This window comes from Nymphaea colorata, chromosome 11, assembly GCF_008831285.2.
Source record: "Nymphaea colorata isolate Beijing-Zhang1983 chromosome 11, ASM883128v2, whole genome shotgun sequence".
NCBI lineage: Eukaryota > Viridiplantae > Streptophyta > Magnoliopsida > Nymphaeales > Nymphaeaceae > Nymphaea > Nymphaea colorata.
Window position 1 is genome coordinate 10,177 of NC_045148.1, and position 22,555 is coordinate 32,731.

General features: G+C 40.2%; 2 protein-coding genes across 3 annotated transcripts; one reads left to right on the top strand and one right to left on the bottom strand.

The window, feature by feature from the left end:
- Window positions 1-3,710: 3,710 nt before the first annotated feature.
- On the top strand, window positions 3,711-4,733 carry LOC116264643 (putative phytosulfokines 6). Its single transcript, XM_031644975.2, has 4 exons — window positions 3,711-3,930; window positions 4,067-4,126; window positions 4,239-4,312; window positions 4,438-4,733. The coding sequence occupies exons 1-4, from the start codon at window positions 3,855-3,857 to the stop codon at window positions 4,546-4,548; spliced, it is 321 nt and encodes a 106-aa protein (XP_031500835.1). The 5' UTR covers window positions 3,711-3,854; the 3' UTR covers window positions 4,549-4,733.
- A 5,038-nt stretch (window positions 4,734-9,771) lies between these two features.
- Window positions 9,772-22,032, bottom strand: LOC116263854 (uncharacterized). 2 transcript variants are annotated; one of them, XR_007574634.1, is made up of 8 exons: window positions 21,083-22,032; window positions 17,989-18,090; window positions 17,433-17,696; window positions 15,961-16,080; window positions 14,100-14,702; window positions 11,595-13,593; window positions 10,955-11,168; window positions 9,772-10,058 (listed from the first exon to the last, which is right to left on the bottom strand). XR_007574634.1 is itself a non-coding variant. In XM_031643648.2 (7 exons), the coding sequence occupies exons 1-6, from the start codon at window positions 21,467-21,469 to the stop codon at window positions 11,608-11,610; spliced, it is 3,462 nt and encodes a 1,153-aa protein (XP_031499508.1). In that variant the 5' UTR covers window positions 21,470-22,032; the 3' UTR covers window positions 10,925-11,168; window positions 11,595-11,607. The 2 variants fall into 2 exon arrangements, 1 of the variants encoding a protein (XP_031499508.1); XM_031643648.2 differs by lacking the exon at window positions 9,772-10,058 and having other exon boundaries at window positions 10,925-11,168.
- Window positions 22,033-22,555: the final 523 nt, after the last annotated feature.

A 22,555-nucleotide genomic window follows, 5' to 3' on the forward strand; every position in this document is an offset into this window, starting at 1 on the left:
TAAGGTTAGTGCACAAGTCAATGGGCGCCCCTTGAACCCCTTAGGAAGCTTCTTTCCAACTTTTTCGAATTAGAATCCGTGTGCCCGTGACTCGATGATGCATGTTTTCGATCGCAGGAAACATCCCTATCATAACTTGGGTTCACATGGATGATCCCAAATTAGCTGTTAGATGTTGATTGAAAATAACTTTGAAAGTGCAGGAAAAACTGAAATAGTTCACACAATGTTTCCTGTTTTACAGGTCCTGTAAATCTTTTCTTCATACTAGAAGCACATTAATATTGTTTCTAAATTCTGTAGTTGCTTGAATAATCTGAAGTGCAACCGTTCGGATGTAAAGCATATATGTGTTAGGTTCATGGCTATTGGTAACAAGTAAAATGAGATTCACTTTCCAATTTATGTTCAGCCACAGAAGCCAAATTAAGCAAGCGGGAATGGTGGGAAGAACAGCTTCTAAAAGAAAATCCTCCTGTTCTTACAATGTGTAGTGCAGCAGGTTAGGGGAGGAAAGTGGAAGATGCCAGATTTTTATAGTAGAATTACCTGACTTGAGACTGTTGTTCGGAAGCAAGTATCTATGCCAGAAAATGTGGGAGATTCAACTTCAAGAAAAAAATCCTAATCAAGCATGATATTTTTTTCGTTAAGTGGCCGTTTTCGTAAAAAGTTGTTGAATTTTGACAGACAAAGAAATGCTATTGAATTAAACATGAAACGCCTGTGGAACCAATCACACTGGAGATGTAAATGTAATCAAAATCAGGTTCAGACTAGGACCATTTCATTTTTTCTTTTGACAAGAAGCCTGAAATTGGAACCTACTAACATAAGATCAGGCATGAATCAGACTCGATTATGAAACTGCATGCATACCAACTCCATATCCAATGGCAGTCGAATATGAAATTTCTTTATCATATCAGACCAAGTAAGTTTGAAATGGTATCGATGGTTGGGCCGTAATACCCAATCCATTTACATTCCCACATCACACTCAAGAATGGAGATGGATTTGACAGGAGCACATGGGCTAACGAGACAAAGGAGCAGCACCCACTTCACAGTGGGCACAAAAAGCTGCACTAGCAAGGATGCTTTTTCAGGGATTTTGGCAACAAAACAGAGCTCCCAACATTGAAGTTGTAGGGAAGTTGACCTTTTCTTTCCGCCATTTGTCCCACCCCACTTTTCCTTTGTTTGTGTACGGAAAGAGAAAGTAGTGTAGGTGGAGAATCTCTGTTCAGGTCCGGACTCGCTGTGGTTGTTGATTTCTGCAGATCTGTTTGATTCCCATGTGAAAGAAAAGGAAGTAGAAGCAGGTGAGACTTACTAAGCCTCGACAAGTGTGAGCCCAACCAATGTCCTAAAACCGAACCCAGCCCACTGCCAATCCCTGGACCAGATTGAGCCAATGCAGATTGTTTCCTATCAGCTTGCCCAGGTTCAACGTCCATGGTTTCCCGGTTTCAGCGGAGCTATACATCAAATTTTTAGCTCAAATCTATGAGCTTAAGAAGCTGATCCCAACCTGATCTCAAATGCATTCCTCTGCCCTGCATCCAATTCACCTGCGTCGACCTCTTGGCATCTTAGAGCCAGCTCTCTGTTGCAACCTCAGGCAAGCAGGATATAAAGTTCTCCATTTAGATTGGTTTTACTGGCCTAAGCTGACTTACCTCAAACAAAATACTAATTAAATTCTTCCACTGAGTTCATCTTGGATGCATTGAACCTAATAATTAGTTAGTCCAGTCCTGTATCAGGTTGGTTTGGTCATTAAGCTTGAAGATTCAATGTCTTAAGCAGACCCCTCAGTGGCGAGTTGTCAATTGGTTCAGCTTAAACCCTCTTCAGAGTGGACCAACCTAGCCAGGTGTGTGGAGCCCTTGTACATCCAGAAGGACCACTTGACCATGCTTCCAATTGTGACAATTAAGACCGGCAACGCCTGCGCGGCACTAAATTCAAGGAATTGCAAACATGCATGTGCTAAAAGGGAGAAAAAAAAAACAAAAACTCTGTGGTGCTTGACTGCAGATGCGTGTCACGAAGGCGACGTGGACACGTAAGTAGTGTGTCTGCATGACAGCTGGTATGTTTGATATTTTCTTTTAATCTCCACTCAGTGACATCAGTGCTGAACTTCTGAGTGCCTACATGGAGATCCCACCCATGGCCCTCTTTGTGTTTGGAACTAAGAGCCAGCTGATTGGGATGTAGACAAGATCAGGGGAATTAGATATAAAATACAGTTCCAGGTACTGATATTTATGTCAAAGACAAACTGCAAAAGGATCTCTCTCACTGTTTTTCAATCTGAACAAAACGGAAACAGTTATTGAGGATCGTAATCTTCACTAAATTAATGATACAGATTTTTATCTTCAGTCCTCTTCTCAATGTATGTTGTACATTGGTTTCTTGACATCGAAATTTTGAAGTTGTATAAGCTCGCATGTGTGGCACCATTCTTACGTTTCTTATTCCTTCCTAACAGTATACGGTTTCCTGATTGATTTTGTATGTTGACCTAAATATATTGAAGAAGACCAAGTGAAAGGAATGGAAATTAACTCCACCTTCCGTCGTTTTGGGATCAATTACAAAGAGGAGGACCTGGTTGATAGCTTGAGAAAAGAAACAAGTCATCTGTTGAAATACCACTAGATGCAATTCATGCCTTTCGTTGGTATCTCCCCTACAAGATAGAAAATTCAAAAGTTTAACCTAATTTTTTTTTTCTTTTTTCGGGGGAGAAGGAAGTTTACAACCCATAAGAGGCCTAAAAAAAGAGGCCCAAAGGTCCACCAATTCCTTCTACCTCATCATGGCAGCTATGTACCCTTGGAACAGAACTCCCACAAAAATCAAACTAGAGACATGCCTTAAATAATCCCCTCACCAGACCAACTAGGCTATGCCCTGAAAATTCACAAAAACAAGGAAATAATTGTGCATGGAACCTGGCAAGGCCTGTTATTCAGTTCAGAAATCCAGCCGGTACAATTTGTAATCAGAACAAACGTTATGAGCAAAATCTTTGCGGGCCCTACTAGAAAGCCCTAGCCCCAAATCCAGAAATACTTAAAACCTTCAAATCTAAGAAAGTGGAGAATTCAATATCTGGATACATCTATGTTTGCACAATCTGATAAAATTCTGCCTAAACCCGCCTGACTTCTTCCAATCTAAGCTCAAACTCCCATCTCCTAGCGTCTACTTCTGGCTGGATGCTGCATCTAAGTTAGGTCCGAGAGTGGTGCTACTGCACCAACTCTCACTGCAGAGCTAACTTTCATGATCCGCTCACTCTCACTTGCTTCTGCACGACCTCCAGATGACAGAAGTATCTACTCCAAAAACACAGATGTCTCCCCAAGCAGTCACACGTAGGCTTGTTGCTTGTTCGTGCGTAGTTTTGGTGGTTCTCACAAGCGAGGTCAAAGCTCCAAACTCCAACACGCTTGCAAACTCACAGTTTGGCGTTTTAATAATATGACATAAACATAAGCGCACACACTCACGCGGCTACTGCAGATTAAACCATATTTTTTGTTTCATACATACATATATGTCCTTATATATATATATATATATATATATATATATATATATATATATATATATATATATATATATATATATATATATATATATATAGAGAGAGAGAGAGAGAGAGAGAGAGAGAGAGAGAGAGAGGGGGGGGGATGGACTCGGAGAGAAAAGCAGACGGAATAATAATGGTGGTCGCTAGCAGGAGATGCTGACGTTCTGTAACTGCCGGCTTTAGGGCTTCACTGCCATGTGCCGTCCATAGAGGAGAGAGAGCCATACCGCCTGTTATTTAAATGCAGACGAGCCAGGGGTTTCTCACTTCCAACTTGTGCTCTCTTTTCTTCATTCTCCTCTTCTTCCTCTTCCCAGGTTTCTCTCAAAAACCTTTTCAACTCTCTCTGTAGTTCCAACGGGCACACACTAACATACACAGCAGCGATGCAGTTAAGGGGACCTGTCCCTCGCTTCTTGGTGCTGTTGTTAATTGCTGTCCTTCTCCTCTCAGGGTACGCTCACGCTGTCCCCATGAGCAGGACCGTCGGCCTTACTCTTCGTCGTGAACAAGGTACCAACCTCATTACCCGCCATATTGCTCGCTAATTTATCCGCTCTTTGCCTTCGCCCCTTTCCTTCGATGGGTCTGAACGAAATAATCCTATGTACATACGTGTTTTCAGGAAAGGAAGAAAACATGCAAAAGTTGGACGGCCTTTCTGGTGACTCTACTAGCCAGCAAGGAGTTTTCGATAGCGTACTCTCTCTGTTTCTGTCTTCTCTCTCTCTCTCTCCACACACACACACACACACAGACAACCACGGCGATGCAGAGTCTTATGAGATGCTTTATTGATGACGATTTTTAACTTTTTTGTTCAGTTGGTAGATGAGAAGTGCGATGATGGTGTCGATGTGGAGGAGTGCTTGAAGAGAAGGATGATGAGTGAAGCTCACCTGGATTACATCTACACGCAGGAGGTCAAGCCATAGCTATGATCAGCTGTAAATTACCAACGGCTAGAAGATGAGATGTTGTTTGCTGAAATGAGACTGTTGTTGGCTCTTTTGTCTGATAAGATTTTACAGTAATATGAAATGAACTTATGTAACTGATCGAATATTTTGCCAACTTATTCGGCAATTTTCTTATACCAATTCTTCTGGTCTTCTTTCGACATGTTAATTTTTTCGCCTTGTTTTTTTGCAATTGGGGTAACAACAAAACACATGGCGGATCTTCATTTTGAACTACCCAAGAAAGGCGTTGTATTTGACTGAATTCTTTAGTTGCTTCCTGGGAACTTGGCCCATCTTGGAAGGGGCCGAACCTACTTAAAAAATTGTTACGATGAACCTGGTCCTATGGGTCCGATCAGGTGTCTGTTTGCTTTTATGGCAGAACAAAGGTAGCCATAACTGTTACCAAATCGAGAATGAACGGCCTGCTGCTACCCAAGAGCTCCATCCACCTACTTAGATATAATATTGGAACTTAAGCTCCTCAGAGTAAAAGAGAGTTTTACTTTGATCCGCGGGTCTGCATAAACTACCAGCTTGAACCTGTCGACACAGAGAGAGAATCTTTCAAGTTTCCCATATGTGTAGGCGGCTGTAAACGAAAGAAACAGTTCTCTTTTGCGGAAGAATGTAGTTTGGGGTTTCAGTATAGTGAAGAAGAAAAGGGAAAATGAAGAAAAGAAATCGTCCATGGCGGAACCATACTCCATGCGTTGTGGTTTGCTTTAAAAAATGCAAAAGAGCTTTAAATTGATGCACTTCTGTGGATTTGAGGGGACCCATAAAGAAGAAACATCTTAACAACAGTTGTACTTAGTTTCTAAAAGCTGAATTGATCGAACAGACTTGGCATCTGAATAGTTGATGCATCAACTAATCAGATGCCAAAATGGTTGGCATTTCTTAAGCCAGTTAGCTACAAAAGGTCTGGACTTCAGACTATTTAAGTTTTTATTCAGAATCCTCGATTTCTAATTACACGAACAAGACTAGCCCTTCTTCTTAGCTCACATTATTTGCAAAGCAGTTCATTTTCATGTAATTAATCGTGGAGATGTCGTGTGTAAATTAATGGATCTGATCATCTCGGGGTCTAATCACCAAATGCGCACTATTAGACATTAAATTCGATTTAGTCGGATTTGGGATTTGAGACCTGATTCGATAACCTTGCAGGATTAGTAAGGGTTTTCCTCATATGTTGGTGAAATTATAATCCAATTATACACGAATAGTTAATATACTTTATAAAATCTAATTAGAAGATTTTCGCAAAATGTTGGAGTATGCAAAAACCTGCTAGATATTACTTGTAATAAGACTTCAAGTCCATCATGACCTTCAGGTCGAAAGAGATCAGGAAATAAATTCTTGAGAATTCACACAACTCTGTTTACAAGTCTAAAGAGAACGATCATGCTTTTCGTGCTCCAAGAGCTTCAAATTCACAAATTAAGAACCAGGCTAAAAGTACCTCTAGATCTAAATTCGCCCAAAAGCGCTGAAGGATATATAAAGCTTCTTTATTGTCCATATATTCTTCAGAGCTCATACATGCATGTAAGTTTCCATCAATCCCATCTCTTCCATGTAAATTCACTTAGATGTTCTATCATATTCAAGCACTCTAAGATTTATCTTCACTTAGATGTTCTATCATATTCAAGCACTCTAAGATTTATCTTCCGGGTGAGCGGGAAGTTACCCCACCCCCTGGAGTGAGGCCCAAAGGGCTCCCGATCTCCCTACTTCTAGGTTTATGGGCTATATCGTGGTACGGTACACTTTTCAACTTGATGGTTGTGATTCTACCTTTTTTTGATACAGGAGAGTAGCACCCACAAGAATATGTCTTTTACACGCCCACCTGTCCGACCAACTATTCTATGCCCTTGATGCACTCCAAGATTTATCTTCAAACTAAGCAAATATATATGGAAGATGCTACACTTTTTTGGCTTAATAAGAGCCTTTGAAAATACTAGAAGATCTTCGAAATATCAGTCATGCTTGTGAGCAGCATCTTCCCGACCTAACACCACACATCTTTAATTTATTTTCTTCCAAGAATAGGACCACGGTTTGTCAATCTCTGGCTATATTTGCGTAGAAATTGAAGATCGGTCTAAATATGAGTTCGACATACAGTGACTGGAACGTCGACAGATAGTTGAGATCAAACTCCTGCTTATCCGGATACATACAGGCCACAACTCACCAGTGTCCGTCGATCTTGTGGTGAAGCTTTGAACTCATGGCAGAGTTAAGGAGATCAATTGTGCAAACAATCCACCACCATTCATGGTGTGCTAATGGTAAGAACATGACATTTCATTTTAGAGGCTAAGCTGGGTCAGGCAGACCACCATTAGATGTATTATGGTCCACGATGGCCCCCCCCAAGTGTTGAGTCATATGGATATCTGATTGCCCCTGATCTAAAATAGTCAGGATTTGAAAATTGTAGATTTAAGATCTGACCTTTTCCTCTTTGACCTTGCATCCAATCTTTTCTCGATTCCAAAAAACAGAATAAGGACTTCAAGTACAGATCTTAAGTCTGACTAAGATCCATTAGTTTGATACACCATAGATATTATTGTGAATGTTTTACCACCATTTTCTGTGGCTGCGATGCCATTCGTGTGTGGTGAAAGAAGTAAAAGATTAATACATATAAAACGTGCGCGGCACAATTTAGATGCCATCTGGTGGATGGATCATCACAATCTATTGTGTCCCTTTTGATCTGGTGCACTCACTACCCAACAGATGTCTTGTATATTTGCCAGTGAATTGCGATACTCTCAGTGAATGCAAGCATCAGTTAATTGCAGGTGATGCATAAGTGGTTGGTGCATCAAATGGGCTCATTAAGATGAAAAGCCATGTAGAAGATCGTCAGCCATTTAGCGACTCACAGATGTGCAAAAATCTAAATGAGAAGAAGATAAAGAAGAGAGAGAGAGAGAGAGTAGTCATCAGCAGCTGGCGACTTTGGAATTTGGATGAGCGGCTGCTTTTGCTCTCCATCAACATCAGAGGCCACATGGCATCACGCGGGCCAACCAGCCTTGATCAGCAGTTGCTTGCTTCAGTTACATCGGCCAAATGTCCAGACGAAAAGCAACTGGTTTGCACCGAAACGAAGGAGCTTTCGAGCTACAACAAAGTCAACTGTGTGATTAGGTAGCCCCGAGCGACGTGATGGTTCTCTATCCTAGCCTCGGGATCGCTTGTGCGAGAGATTTGGAACGGGGCGGACTAGCGGAGGAAGGTGTGGCACCGTGGGGACAATTGCCCACACAGACCCACAAAATTTAAATTTTGATTTTCTTTAAAAATTTAAAATTTATTACTAGTGCCTTTCTTCAACCAGAAAGTTTTAGCTCCACCCCTGCCTCTGAAAGCTTGCGTTCATTTATTTTTGAGATGTGGAGCTCATATCAACCATGTTCTTCTTTTTTTTCACCAAAAAACGGAAGACAAACAAGACATATTAGGTACCGAACGATTCAGTTGGACGAACCCTAGATTCATTAGGTAGGATGTATGTTTGGCATCATTAACAGTGCGCGTGCGTGCAGACAGCACACACACAATCACGCAAATAAATTTTTGGCCAAAGTTACAATGCTTATAAGGCTAAGTTAAAACCAACAAGAGAGGATCTGAATTGGATCGATATAATTGGATCAGAAAGATCTTTGGATTCAGATCATTGCTGGTATGTTCTGATCCCAGTTCATGTTAGGTTGATGTGATTGAGTTTCGTTCTATTGAAAAATTGATATGTAGAATGATCAAATGAGCTCTTTTATTGCTCATTTGGCCTACCAAAGTAACTTTCATTGACTAATATTGACTAAACAAGTGAATTTGTTATCCCATTAGTAGGATTTTGCAATTTTTGGCAATCAAAGGTTTAGGCACAATTTTACTATAGTATGTCACGAACCTTTTTTATGGAACTTTAAACCTCCTTTTAACTTGAAGTTCTCAAATCTGAACTCCTACCCAAATGGAGAGACTTATTGTGACATTCAGTTCGATCAAGCCACTTTAATTCGATGAGCATATATTTAGTTGAGATTCTAGTTCTAAATACTTCTACACCAGATTGTTAAGAACTGGGCTCTCTCACATTCTTTTAATGCACCAAGAAAATCGAAATCAAAAGAACAGAAAGAAAGAAAGAATACACAAAGATTTACGTAGTTTGAAGACAACATAACATTTTCTTACGGCCACAACCGCCATACAGAGCAGTTTTCACTATTATGAAAAATTACAGAGTACAAGCCAAAACAGCACCCCTCACAAGCATGAGATTAGGGCAAAACCCGCAAAGCGAAAAAAAAGACATAGTTATGCTCTCACAGAAAATTCATGGAAATTAAGGAAGGCTATCAGGTATGGATTAGGCTCCTCACTCCAACGCGATGACACCAGAAACTGCATCCATTCGTGCACATACATGTATGCAATGCACATGCACAAGGAGTCATGATCTTAGATAGTCCAACTGACAACAGATTTGGTTCAAATTGATCCAAAACTTACATTATATGACAAGACTGATACCAGCACCAATTAACATGACAATGCATCTAATTAATAAAATTCCGCGAGCCAGCTTGGAGCAGCTCAACTTGATGCAGCACACTCATCTTGCAGCTACGCGTGGCCCATATTTAACAACAAATCAAGAAATTGTAAAACCTCATATTTTTCTCTTATTGATATATTATGGCCCTAGTCATATAGAGCCGTGAGACTTTAAACCCTATAAGCCACTTTTTAGTCCTTCCACTAGGACTACCATCTAATGGTCACATGGCACTCCTCAAATGTTTGCCCGACCGATCATGACATCAAAGCGCTATAAACGGCTGAACCATCACTGGTTATCTGGCATCATCTTCATGAAGGAATACAAATAGAACACACATCTTGGCACACAAAATATCTATAGCATTCATGTCCTCTCTCATCTTTAAGTCCCACCAATGTCAGTGTAAGGAGACTAAGAAAAAGAGAACATATGAGTTAAGCCAGCCTTAAAATAAGACTGGTTTTTCAGGTCTCCTCTCACCTTAACATCCATCAATCTTAGGGTATGCAAAATAGTTGTGAAGAGAAACATTTCAAAAAATGAGTAACGAAGAGAAAATAAGTGAAAAATAGAAAGCAAAAGAAGGGGAAAACCCAATCCTGTTTGGAACTGGTTGAATTTATGTGTCATGTACGAGTCTTTTTGTGCGCTCATGCGCGTCAGAAAATAAATATTCATACAGCTTTATCCATAAGCACGAACGCAGACTTCTGCTCATTAATACTTTGCCGAAAGCCAAATATGTAACTTGCAAGCTCAGGGCCCATGATAATGAGCGTCCATGAAAGTTGTCGTTAGTCATAGCTAAGCCGATGCCCACACGGACCCATAAAATAAACTTGACCAGCCGACCTCGAGAAATGAGTACCTGAAAATTTGAACATGTATATCTTTAGTTGAAGATAGAAATCCTCTTGTTTGCAAGCTCAACGGCTAGACTCAAGGTGCAAATTCAAATCATAACATCTTATACCAAGAACAAAAAGTTCATACCATTTTGCCCGAACCTATATTAGTTCATTACCTTTCATATTGCCTTATATTAGTTCAGTACTTTTCATAGGCACACTCGCTTCACCTCGGTTTCCTATAATCCGTCATGTCATTTTTTTAGACTTTGAACATCAGTTCCATGGATAGTTTTCATTGTTTTTGAACGGTTTGACACTGAAGGTCACTTTTAATCATACAAATCGCCAATTCTCACGGGACAGAGGACCATGTGGTTAGCTAATTATATTCAGCAAAAAACCTAAGATACTCAAAATATCTACCACAAGAACATAACCACCATAAGATTGATTCTTTATTATTTTGTACATATATTTGTTTCTAAAACTTAACTACAAAAATTGTCTTAAAACAGCAGCACTCCATACTGAACCCCATTACCCAACCACATGGAATAGATTCCATAGAAATTACTTTTCTTTTAATAGTACACTGGAATTTGGAACTCGGTTTACCAGAATGTATCACATAAAAGTTTTTGATCAGCATGAAGCTTTACATTAAACAACAATAAACAGAGTCCTTTCTGCTCCTTGGTAAATAATAATACTTCAAGCATGTGCTCGTTCCTATGCATGACTTGCAGATGCCTTTTCATTTTTGCCATGTGAAATCCAGGGAAATATTATCTGAACCGCCAGTAGCTTGATGACCTCGATGCAAACTAAACCAAAACATTAAAAGGGAACACAGACATGCGCACACACACATATACACACAGGAAAAAAGCAGATAAAAGGAAAACTTTCAAACCTATTGGTAAATCTACTTCTTTCAGCAGATACAAAAAATGACAGGTGAGTGGAATTTTAGCTTCCACTTTCCAGGCAGAAGACAATCAATTAAGAAGACCATCTACACCCAACGTGAACAAATACACATTGACAGCTTATTGCCGAACCTGCACCTGCAATAGAAAGAATAACCTTGACTTTTTCTTGTGGACGAGTCAACTAGTTGTTTGGCCCTGCATGCAGACAGTAACGAACGTTAACACACTCTGCCATGAAAATATGATAAAAATGACAGATGCCGCTGACGATAGAACCAGGAAATGAACCTAGCAGCAGACTACGTTATACCTGCCATTTGATGTAGAAACAAACAAGTGTCCAAGTGTAATACATGATCGCTAGAGAGACGATCTTCTAAGTTTTTAACTTTATCCCCACAGGGACAAGCGCAACTCGAGAATTTTAATGAGGCAATGAAAGTAAAATACAGAAAATCTTCAAGGAAAAAGATGTGAATGCACTAGTATCAGGCATTTAAGACAACTTTGGCTCAACTTATCACCTGATTCAGAAATCATGAGAAAAAACCTAAAATTTCCAATAAAGCAAGTCCCACCAATTGACAAAATACAAGATCTGTGTAACTAAAGGAAGGTTACCAGGAGACTACATTCAGTCTTCCAAGCCACCACAACTGCTCTTTGACGAACAATTTACATGCACTATCTGTTTTGGAGAAAAGTCAGGATCCACAGTTCCAGCATCATTTGTAGACATACTCATAAATACTGCCCCTTTAAACATCCACTCATCCCTCTTGTGACAGTAAAAATCTTCAAAAGGCTCTCCACATAATGCACATATACATTGGCTTTCATCGGCAGAGACCATTGGCTCAGAACTTTCAGCACACAGAGTTGACCCATGTGCTAGGACGTCCATGGCATTAGATGATGGACCAACCTCTCCTTCAACCCACTCTCTCAAACTAGCATACCACTTCCTCGATATTCTCTTGGTATTATTAACCTCAAGCTTCCTTGAAGCATGCCAACTAAGGTGTTTGCTGAGACTGTCTTCATCTTTGAGCCGAAAGCCACATATGCTGCACTGACATGGAAGGTCATCAAACAAACCATTGATGACGGAGGCATGAAACTCGCGGATGACCTCAGGCTTAAATTCAACACCTATGCACTCCCTGTTTTCAGCTGAAGCATTTGGATGACCAGAAGGTAGTGAACTAGACTCGGAAATAGACAGGTCACCATCTGGAGGGGTAAGAGGAGAAGTCATAAGCAAATTTGGTTTCAACGAGCCTAATATGGAGTTGTTGGCCACAGCACCATCATTCTGATTCTGGGTTTGAATTGGGACAAGAGTTGGGGTTACTTTGGATGTTTCTGGAGCTGATGTTGAAATCAAACCTTTAGCAACCAGGGAGCTCAACAAATTTGAAAGTGGATTTGTTGCAACATTTCCAGAGCTTTGTGACGAGGTACCTACAACTGATGATGGAGGTGGGGGACCAGGAGGTAGTGGAGGTTGAGAAGTTCCAAGAAGTGGCTGGGATAAAGCAGATAACGCACTCTCTTGGCCTGGGCCTTGTGAAGATGTTGAGATTTGCATGGGTGGGGGGCCGGTAGGCAGAGGAGGCAATGTACTCATACGTGACTGTGAATGTATAAGTTCTGAGTGACTCAAGTCCGAAAAACTGCTAGTTGATTTAGTGACGTCCCCTGAAGCAGCAGAGTTCAAAGACAGCAAGCCATTGTTCACAATAGTAGCCAATAAAGTACTTGTGCTTGTATGACCTGAAAGACCTGCAGAAGAATTTTTAAGGAGACTTGTGGGTGTCATAGTTTGGAAACCAAAGTCTTGAGGTTGTGTTTGTGCCTGCTTCGACAGACCAGGTGGCTGAGATGGTTCTGCCTGCAGAAAAGGAAGGTGTGTCCTTTGCTGTGCTGGAGTAGATGAAATATTATCAAATTGTTGAAGAGGTTGCAAATGCACTGACAATCTAGAGTTGAATTGATTGCTAGCTTGACCTTGAAGCTTTTGATTGCCCTGGATTTCTGGTGATGCCTTTGCCAGACCACCACGCAAGGCATTTTGACCTATAGGAAAGGACATAACTTCTGGATGCTCTTGGTCAGGTAAATTCTGTGGTTGAACACGAAATGCTAGCTGATGAGGAGATGAAGACGAAGGCGAATGTGATCGTTGATGCAATGCATGACCAGAAGGTGACAGTGGCTTCCAATTTTGCTGCTGTGCCGGCGTCCCACTGAAGCCTGGGGCAACATGCTGGAGAGAGCCAAAAGTCGAAGCAGCAATAGGTCCAATCTGCACTCCGGCTCCCACCTTGGCTAGGGATGGTTGAGACACATTGGCATTTGAGCTACCAGCTAAAATGACAGAAAAACCCTCCACTTGATCTGTACCAATGGAATCATTAGTTGGATGCTTTAGAGCATCAGAAGGATGTAACCTTGATATTGAGCGACTAAAGTTCAATTGGTTTAGTGGAATTCGACCAGTCTGATGTCCAAATCTAGGTTCTACTTCTTGTCCTGCAGAAGATGAATCTATTGATATTCCCTTCTTATCCAATGGATGCGCTTCCTTCCATCCAAGAGATTCTTGATCATCAAGCTCCTGTAGATAAACATAAATCAGACTGGAACCAGAGAAAGTTCAAAAACCTAGGTGCTTGTTTTTTCAACAAATAAAGATGACAGAGTAGTCTACGAAACCATCTAGAAAGTTTTCCACGTCACTAACTTTTGAGGAATAATTCACATGAGAGCATAACCAAATAGTGGACAAATTCAACCGTACTAACAATAAAAGACACAATATAATACAAAAAGACAAAAAGATGTTTCTGGATGTTGAAAATTGTTTATAGAGCACAAAATTGCTGCGCACTTATGAACTGAAAAGTCCAGATATTTTCAACAAACATTGCTGTTTTATTAATGTAAAGAAACTGATAGGTGTTTCCAGGAGTCCAGATACATAACATACAACAAACCATGAAATGCCACTATAATAAGGACAATCACATTTCCTATATGAAGGAAAACCAAAAAGGTTAAGATGTAATTCTTGGTCCATAAAAGTTTGTCGAATAGTTCAAAGGAAATGTAACAGAGACTTACCATTTGAACAGGAAATTTATCATTTCCACGAACAGGCTGCTCTGAACGAGATAGAAGACCACCTTCACTCCACCTTCGAGCAAGTTGATCAGAATCTGCAGGCATCCATTTGCGCATCTGCTCACCCAGAGACTTCGCTGAATAATCATGATTGCGACCACCTTTTTTTAATCCATCTGCCTCTATGATATCAGTCACCCTGGAGTTCATATCATCCCACACAAATTCCTCTTCATCAGAGTTCTTCCAGTTCCGCAAAGTGTTTCTTGAGCCTAGACTTGCAGTATTTGGCACTGAATCCAGCTGAGGCAAAGTTCCTCCAGATCTAGAAGCTCTATGATTTCCATATGAATCCACTAAACCACGTGAAGATAAGTGTGCCATGTCATAACTGTTCTTTCTACCAAGAAGAGTGTTAGCTTTGTTGCCACCAGTTCCTCTGTGCCAAGCATCATCAGTACCTTCATTGCCCTCAGTCGTCCTCTCACCTGACCATTTATTTGCCACCTTTTGATGGTTCGGAGGATCTGAGATAATCTCATAGTCCAAATATCCTGATCCAGGCCTTTTATCATATACTGACTCAACAAGTTTATCATCCCCCTGCACATGTTGTAGATTTTTCAATACGTAATTCACATTCAACAAGAAGATGACCACAAACATTTTCTTTTCAGGACCTAGCCAACTCAGTGGCTCTAAAAAAATAATGACCTAATGAAAACATGACCAAGGACAAAAATGGAGAATAGCATAAAACTGTGACACAAATGGTTGTTGCAAAATGCAAACAAGAAACCATAAATTCAGAACTCAAAGAACCATATAACCACCTCCCAACAAAATGTAGCATTAAGAGCAAAGACAAGAAGGATATTGCACAGATGTTGACAGATTTGAAGATATTCACAAATTAATGTAAGCAAATCTACAGAAACAGGAATTGTAAACGTGATTAATTAGAGATGGCCACAACAAGCAGAAAAAAAATGAGGACAAGAATATGAGTGAATATAGCTGTGATGAACTTGTATGATGTCTTACTGCCCTCTATTTTGTTACCATAGAAGTATGGCCGTAAGCAATCCTCATATGCAGCTTTAATCAGATTGGTGTTATTTCTCACTCCTATGCATCAGCATAGCATTTTTACTATGCTGCTTTCCTTAAAACTTCTTCATTATTATTAAACATGTTGCACAGTTTCAATATTGCCCTATCAACCTCCATATGAATAGAAATATGAACTGACAATTCAATAGTGACATAACGGATAGAGCAGATGGTCCAACTAGAGAACTTCATTTTTTATTACTTAAATGGTCATGCCTAGTGGCACAGAAGTTTGTCATTGAGCTTGATACTTGTTGACATTAGTATGCCACCTACATTAGCCAGTTATAAGGCTTTTCGGTTCCTTCCCCTAACATGGAAAGCCCTAACGTGGCGGTGCCCCCATCCAGCTCCATGTCCTGTTCCAGTGATGGATTGATATGGCACCATTACTAATAGCAGCGAGACACACATTTCCATCTCAAAAATTACCATTTTACGGTCAAAAGCTTGACACCATGGAGGGAGGAAGAGAGAGGGAGAGAGGCCTATATCCTATGCAAATTAGGCATTTCCACGCTGTGATCAATATGATGCAACAATTTATTGTAGACCTAGTAATAGCTTCACAAGCAGACCATGTCAAGTACCAAACAAATTCACCATAAACAGGAAAATGCTCAATTCAACTGGAAATGTGGAAGAACCGGGTAGAATAAAAGCATTGGGATGTTTAATATTCACACGTACAATTTTAGAAGGACTAGGCAGAAGGACAAAAAAGAAATAAAAATCATAAAGGATATACCGCCATCTTAGCAGAGACCTCTGCCCATCGTTTTGGACCCCCAGAAACAGAAGTTTGTGCAGGCCCCACTATATCCTCCTTCAATATGCTCCTACTGTTTTCTGTTTCACTTCCCTTAGACTGCAATATGTAGATAAATACAATTAAACAATATATATACTGTAACTTTACCCTGTTACTAATATTTACCATTTATCTGAAGCAATAATACCAAAGTTTTTACAAAGAAACAGGTCGATGTTTACTAATGGAACAATGTTAAAGACTGCAGGTCCAGAATCAAATACACAGATCCATCAATTACAAAAGTCCAGTAGTCAAAAATCCAAAATTATTGCCTCACATAAAGATGAAAGATGCTGTGAATCATCAACCAATAGTCGAGCATTAAGAAACTAAAGCTTATCCAATGAGTCCACCGTAGTTACTCCAAAATAATAATAAAAAGCTTGTTGCCACTTTCCACCATGAACAGATCCATGTCAATTGCTTTGGAAGCCTATATGGATACCAATTTCATTCTCCACAACCAAGTAAAAAGAGGCTGCTGGACATGAATATACAAGTCCATGCTACAAATTTGTATTAGTGAACCCTTAATAGAGCATCCTTAGGTACCAGAAAACAAAATGATTACAACGCGCATGCAAAACTCCTGTTACAAGCACCAGTAGTCACCTTATACTAAGCAAGATGAAACAAATTAAAGAGAGGTCCTACTGCCATTGAGAAGATATGACATTTTAACCAGTTGTCCTTGCTATGGTGATAGGGAAAAAGCTTTCAAACATTGCATCCTTGAATACATGAGCAGAAATTTTCCCTGTGTATGAGCTCATATGAAGATTGCACTCATAAGCAAGGTTAATAATACGTAGACTTTGTGATCCTACTCCTGAGGAAGTTGCTAAGATTTGGCTATTTAGAGGGGACACAATTTTCACAGGACAATGCTTCTACCAGTGGAGACCAGAAGTTACATCTCCATTTGTGTCCACAATAAAAGTTTAAACTAAATTACAAATCTTCAAGATTATTTAACATCTTCTCCCCAGAAAAATAAGCTTACTGCCTGAACTAAGAAGTCTTTCAAGGTGTCAAAAAAATTTTCCCAAAAAGAGTTGAAGAACTGAAGAGGAACTTGCAAATAAGTGCAGCAAAAGTATAACAGGTGTACACACAGAACCCCCAACAGGAAACGAGAATGAAAGCATTTGACTGCATACAATAAACCAAGCAACCACTTCAGTACATAAGTCAATGATAATGTCATGTGGTTCTCTCAATTGTTAGAAAATAAAAAAGCATCTGAGTGCATAAACATTTTTTATTCAAAACTGAATACAGAGGATAAACCCAATCTGACATTTTTAAAATGCACACGAGTATTAACTTATTAATGGTTGTGAGAAAAATGAAAGCAGCCTCAGTTAAATATTTAATATTAAGTGAATAGTGGATGAAGTAACTACCCTGTTCGACTGCTGAAGATGCTGCCGCGCTTCAAAATATTTAGGATTTACATGAATACCGTGTGCTGGCCGCTGAGATTGAGGGTCAGTTTTCGAAGTAGAGGCTCCTCCAGAAGATGAACTGTTTGTGCTAGGAGGAAAATTAAGTTGTTGCTCAATGATGCGAAGTGTTGGAGAAGGGAAAACACTCCTCCAAGTCCTGAAAAGATGCTGCATACTGGGATGTGTAGATGGGTCCACTTTCCTGTAGGCCTCACAGAATACCTACATGAACAAGTAGTTTGACTAAGATTCTGGTAGTTCAGTATAACCTCAAAACCATAACTAAAATTATCACCAAGAGAAAATTATTCAAAAGCAGATCCTTGCCCATGGTATACAGTTCACCACATATCTAAATATATTTAAGTTCACATGGCAGGAATCTGTGACAATTTTCCAGACGACATCTTCAAAACAAAGCCAAAGAGGGTTCCACAAAAGATAGGAAGACTACAGTTGCACTCTGCGTATCTGCTAATGACTTGACAGTGAAACATCTCCAGAAAAAACTCACCTCAGGCAGACGTGCGGCAAAGTACTTGACATAATCTCCTCCAATATTTTTTACAATACTGTCCAGAAGATATAAAGAGGGCAACTTTTGCTCATTGGGGACCTGCAAATTTGACTGGACATTAGTTGCAGAAAAATGAAGTTCACAAAAATATCCACAGGAGCCAGATATAGAAATAACACACAAGGAAGTGATAACAGTTTTTTTTTATGCATTTATGTTCCTAATTGATTTTTCTGGTTATGTCAGGACTAGCAGATGAGATCGTATCTGTTTATGTCTCCAGCACACAGCATAAGAAAAGATAACAGCAAATGACATGTAAAAAGGAAAATCGCTATGCAATACAAAACTTGATATCAGTCATTTTAAATGGTACATAAAAATGATATCAAAGCCCCACAAACAACAGCAAGAGAGGATACATAAATACAAAATATGCTGTGATCCTTTCGATCGCATTCACCTACTTGAATAAAAATATTGTGTTTCAGCTCAGTCATCCATCATGTCTGAATTTTTGCCATATTCTTGCAGCACTCATTTCCCAAAAGCGGGTTTTTACTCTAGCACTTAGGTATGTCAAAACTTAGGTCAGAAGAACTATGCTTCATGCTCATGCACAATTATAATGTAATAATCATGAAGACCGATTTAGTTTATTTATTTTTCTTCTTATTTGCATGAATGAATGTACTTCAAATTAGTTCTGCACTGCATTGCCAGGACAAATTTCATTTCATGTACATGTATATAACCCCTATAAATGGATTCAAACTCATTTATCGAGTCAATGGTTTTGCAAGGAAGGCCATTAGGTCGTCTATGTGAAAAGAAATTATAGTTCCAGATTTCATTTCCAGGAAAGGCCTGCAAGCTTCATTAATCAGCAATTCAAATGATACATGTAAAGCAACAACAGCCATTGGTGGGATCCAATAAGCAGGTAAGGTAGAGACATTGGCCATTAGCCTAACAAGGGTCTATTTTGCCATGTTAGCATGGTTAACTCATAATACAATTTTAAGTGTACTATTTTCCATAAAATAACTTAGAATATCTGATAGCTTGCAAACATGCATAAGTCCTTGTCCTATGACAGCTGTTTCAATTATCATACTCTTTCTGGCAATAGTTTTAAATCCATTACAATTATAACTGCAATGTCTCAACATCTTGCCTTCCATGGAACTGCAACTGCAACCAGTCGACTAAAAAGATGTTGGCTTCCACACATAGTGGAGTTGCCAACAGCCATCAACCTGCAGACTTCCTCAAGGCATGACAATCCCAAACAAGGTTAAGTAGTGTGGTGGCGCATGGTTGGAGAGCAAGATTATCTCTTTGTTCTTATCATACAGTATGCATTCTCATATCCAAGAGGATTTCATTTGCACTATTTCATATTTTAGCAGTTTTTGTATTGCCATCTTAAAAGCCACATGGACCTTATGTTTTTGGTTAACTGCTTCATTAACTAACCAACAAGATATCAACCCGGATGCTCTATTAATCAGTAAACGTTCCTTGCACCATTTGTATGCAGCGAAACACAGACGTGACTGGTTACATAGATAAATATGAAAACACTAAGTATCTGGCTACTATAGCTGCCAACAGAAAAAAGTACAAAAGGTGGTCTTCAAAGTGGAAATGACAACAGCAAGACATGACAGCTTTAGATTAAAAACACTGCACAACTGGTGAACTTTTGTGCTTACATTAGTGCGGTAAAGTTGCACCAGAGTATACAAACTGCAAATGGCAGCATGTCATTCTCTATTGCACTTGTTAATTAGCTAAAGACCATTAAGTTCAATGGGTAGTGTCATCTACCATGTTTAATAAGTCAACAGATCTTCCATGTCCAAGTTAAATTTCAGATGCCCAAAAGGATAGTTACCATCCAGGAATTTCAAACGATGTGCATTAGAAGGTGAATCTTCAAACCATCTAGTGCTGCCTAGATTAAAAATAATCTTACCATACCTATTGACATCAAAGTGAAACCAGCTCCCACAAAAACCTTCCCACTACTCAGAGTTTAAATTCTTCAATCCAAATGTGCTAATAATTCAAGATAAAGGAACACCCATAAGATGTAAACATTAGCAGCTTCTCTTTCGCAACAATGAGATCTAATGCATAACCAGTAAATAAGAACTTGGCGAGCAATCACTCTCAGATGTTAAAAGAGTAAACAGCGGATGTGAAAAAAAGACCATCAAGACTGTTAAAAGGAATGTTAGTAACATGTTTCCTTCAAAAGTGCATCCTTTCAAAAGGCAAATGCATCCCCACAAACTTTCTCCAGCAACATTCACTGCTCAGACTGGTTTTTCATCACAGGTGAGCTGAATCAGTCAGTGAAGATCTTTGGTCTCCACACAGATCCAAGTGAAATGATTTTGGATAATTTCTCGTGGATCCGTTACATAAGTATGCTGACCTAACATCACAAAAGTCTTGGTCAAATGCTAGTTTTCAGCTGCCAGTTTGATAATGATACTGCTTCTTTGCTGCAAACCGGGGATTCAATTAGATATGCATAACTTTTGGAATGCTTCACACGAGGCTCAACTTTAATTGTTCAAACGTTTCCAAGCAGACATTGTCACATTGGAGATCCAATTCACATTACAACATATAACACCATCCAATCTCATAAAATACAACGTCAGGAAAGTTGATGTGGTGGCGGACATCCAAGGTTTCAATGACCAGAAAGGTCGATCTGTCTCACATGCTCCAGGGCCCTTCCTTATAAACATGCCATTGCGAATAAATTCCGTGTCACCAATTATTCCAACTATTTATACAGAGAAATGCTCAATAAACTTACCACCGAAAAAAATTAAAACGAGGTTCATTCATCACCCAGAAAACGAAGAGGAGAAGAAGAGAAGGAAAAGGTAAGAAGATGAAGAAGATAACTAAGACCAATTTTTCTCATTTTGAATGCATTTCGCGTTGGATGTACAATAGCACTATAAAACAGGGCACTCCAAAGCTCACTACCACTGGCACTAAGAAGCCAAATCAATCGAATTTCTGTTTTCCTCGCATATAAGAAATCAGTGACAGCGAATATCACCTCTATGATGTTTGCACAGATAGTGGCGGCGATTCCCTTGGCCGCATGTGTATTCTCCCCGGCAATAATCGTAAGGTTCGTGATGATCGGTTTCGAGTTAAACGTGAGCTCGCCAAGTGCTGTCTTGTACTGACTCAAGAGCTCCTGCTGCTGTTGGAAAGCCCTCCTGCCAGGCTCCTCTCTCTCCTTAACTTCATCAACGGCGATCCTCCCTCTGCTACCGTCTCTTTCCCTGTCGTTCGTTCTAAACCTGGCGAGGAACGCATTGCTACCGGTCCCAGCAGCTCGTGCAGGGACCCTCCTCTCAGCCGTCTCTTCCAATCTAGGTTTCTTCAGCCCGATCTCCCTCTGCTTGTCAATCGGTCTCCGAGAACTCTGCGCTTCCATCCTCCACCCCAGCCACCGCCGCAAAAAGGGAAAACGCAGAACCAAAAAGAAAAACCAGAAGAAAGGAAAACAGAAACCTAAAAAAAAAAAAAAAACCCTAGTCCACACAAAACTCTATCACTGAACCAGCTCGGCCATGCAGGGAGCCATGTCCCCGCCAGCAAGTAGCGAGCTCCAGCAATTTCAAAACCCTAATTCTTCACGATACATGGATTCGGAGAGGAGAGAGTGCATCCCGCAGCGGCAACTCGAAATAGCGCGCCACTACGAGATCTCCCCAGCGGTTACAGGAGAACGATAAAACAGAGAACCAAAATAAAGGAGAAGGAAGAGGAAGTCTGCAGAGCAGTTGCCCACGGCGGAGGAGGCCGACGACGATGAATGGGGAGGGAAGGAAGGCGCAGCGTCATTCGCTTCTCTTCCTGTCCGTTTTGCGCTGCTTCCACTTCTTGGATAAACGGTTCGGTGCTTTTAACTTGGTTCCGAACCGAAACCGTGAGCATTTACATTACACCTTCGTCTTCCCCCCCGGCCCCTCATCGATCTCCAACTCTGAACCCCATACACCACAGACTCGAAGCTTCGGTTTTCTACCCACGCTCCGCCGCTCCAGTACAATATGTGCTCGACCCGTTATTGTCCTTGATTTTAGGAACCACCCAGTTGGACTCTGTCCAAAATTATGGGACCCAATGAGGGGGACCAGATTTGATATCCCGCACTGCTTAAATTCGCGGGGATCTCCAATGCCGCCTCACTCCTGGAAATTTTCTCTTTTTTGCTTTTATCTCCTTTCCACTCAGGTCTCTAAGCATCTCATCATATAAAAGACACGAGAAAGATGTAAAGGCTTTTAGTATTCATACTAACATGAATAATAAAAAATGAAAGACTTTGACTCTCACTTAAGCGATACAATAAAATACTCTTTCTGTTCACCGAAGGTATAGCTTCTACATATCACTCTAAGTAACAGTCGAGGGAGCAGTGTACTTCTGTTGTTTGATTTGTGACTCCTCCTTTTTGTCGCTAAATCCTTGCTGGTTGGTATCATAATCTTGCTTGTGTTTCTGAGACAGTAATAAA

Coding starts and splice junctions, on each gene's coding strand:
- LOC116264643 (XM_031644975.2), top strand. CDS start 3,855: ATGCAGACGAGCCAGGGGTTTCTCACTTCCAACTTGTGCTCTCTTTTC. Junction 3,931..4,066: donor CCTCTTCTTCCTCTTCCCAG/GTTTCTCTCAAA, acceptor TTCTCCTCTCAG/GGTACGCTCACGCTGTCCCC. Junction 4,313..4,437: donor AGCAAGGAGTTTTCGATAGC/GTACTCTCTCTG, acceptor TTTTTTGTTCAG/TTGGTAGATGAGAAGTGCGA.
- LOC116263854 (XM_031643648.2), bottom strand. CDS start 21,469: ATGGAAGCGCAGAGTTCTCGGAGACCGATTGACAAGCAGAGGGAGATC. Junction 17,697..17,988: donor TTGCCGCACGTCTGCCTGAG/GTGAGTTTTTTC, acceptor TTGTTCATGTAG/GTATTCTGTGAGGCCTACAG. Junction 13,594..14,099: donor ATAAATTTCCTGTTCAAATG/GTAAGTCTCTGT, acceptor GTTTATCTACAG/GAGCTTGATGATCAAGAATC.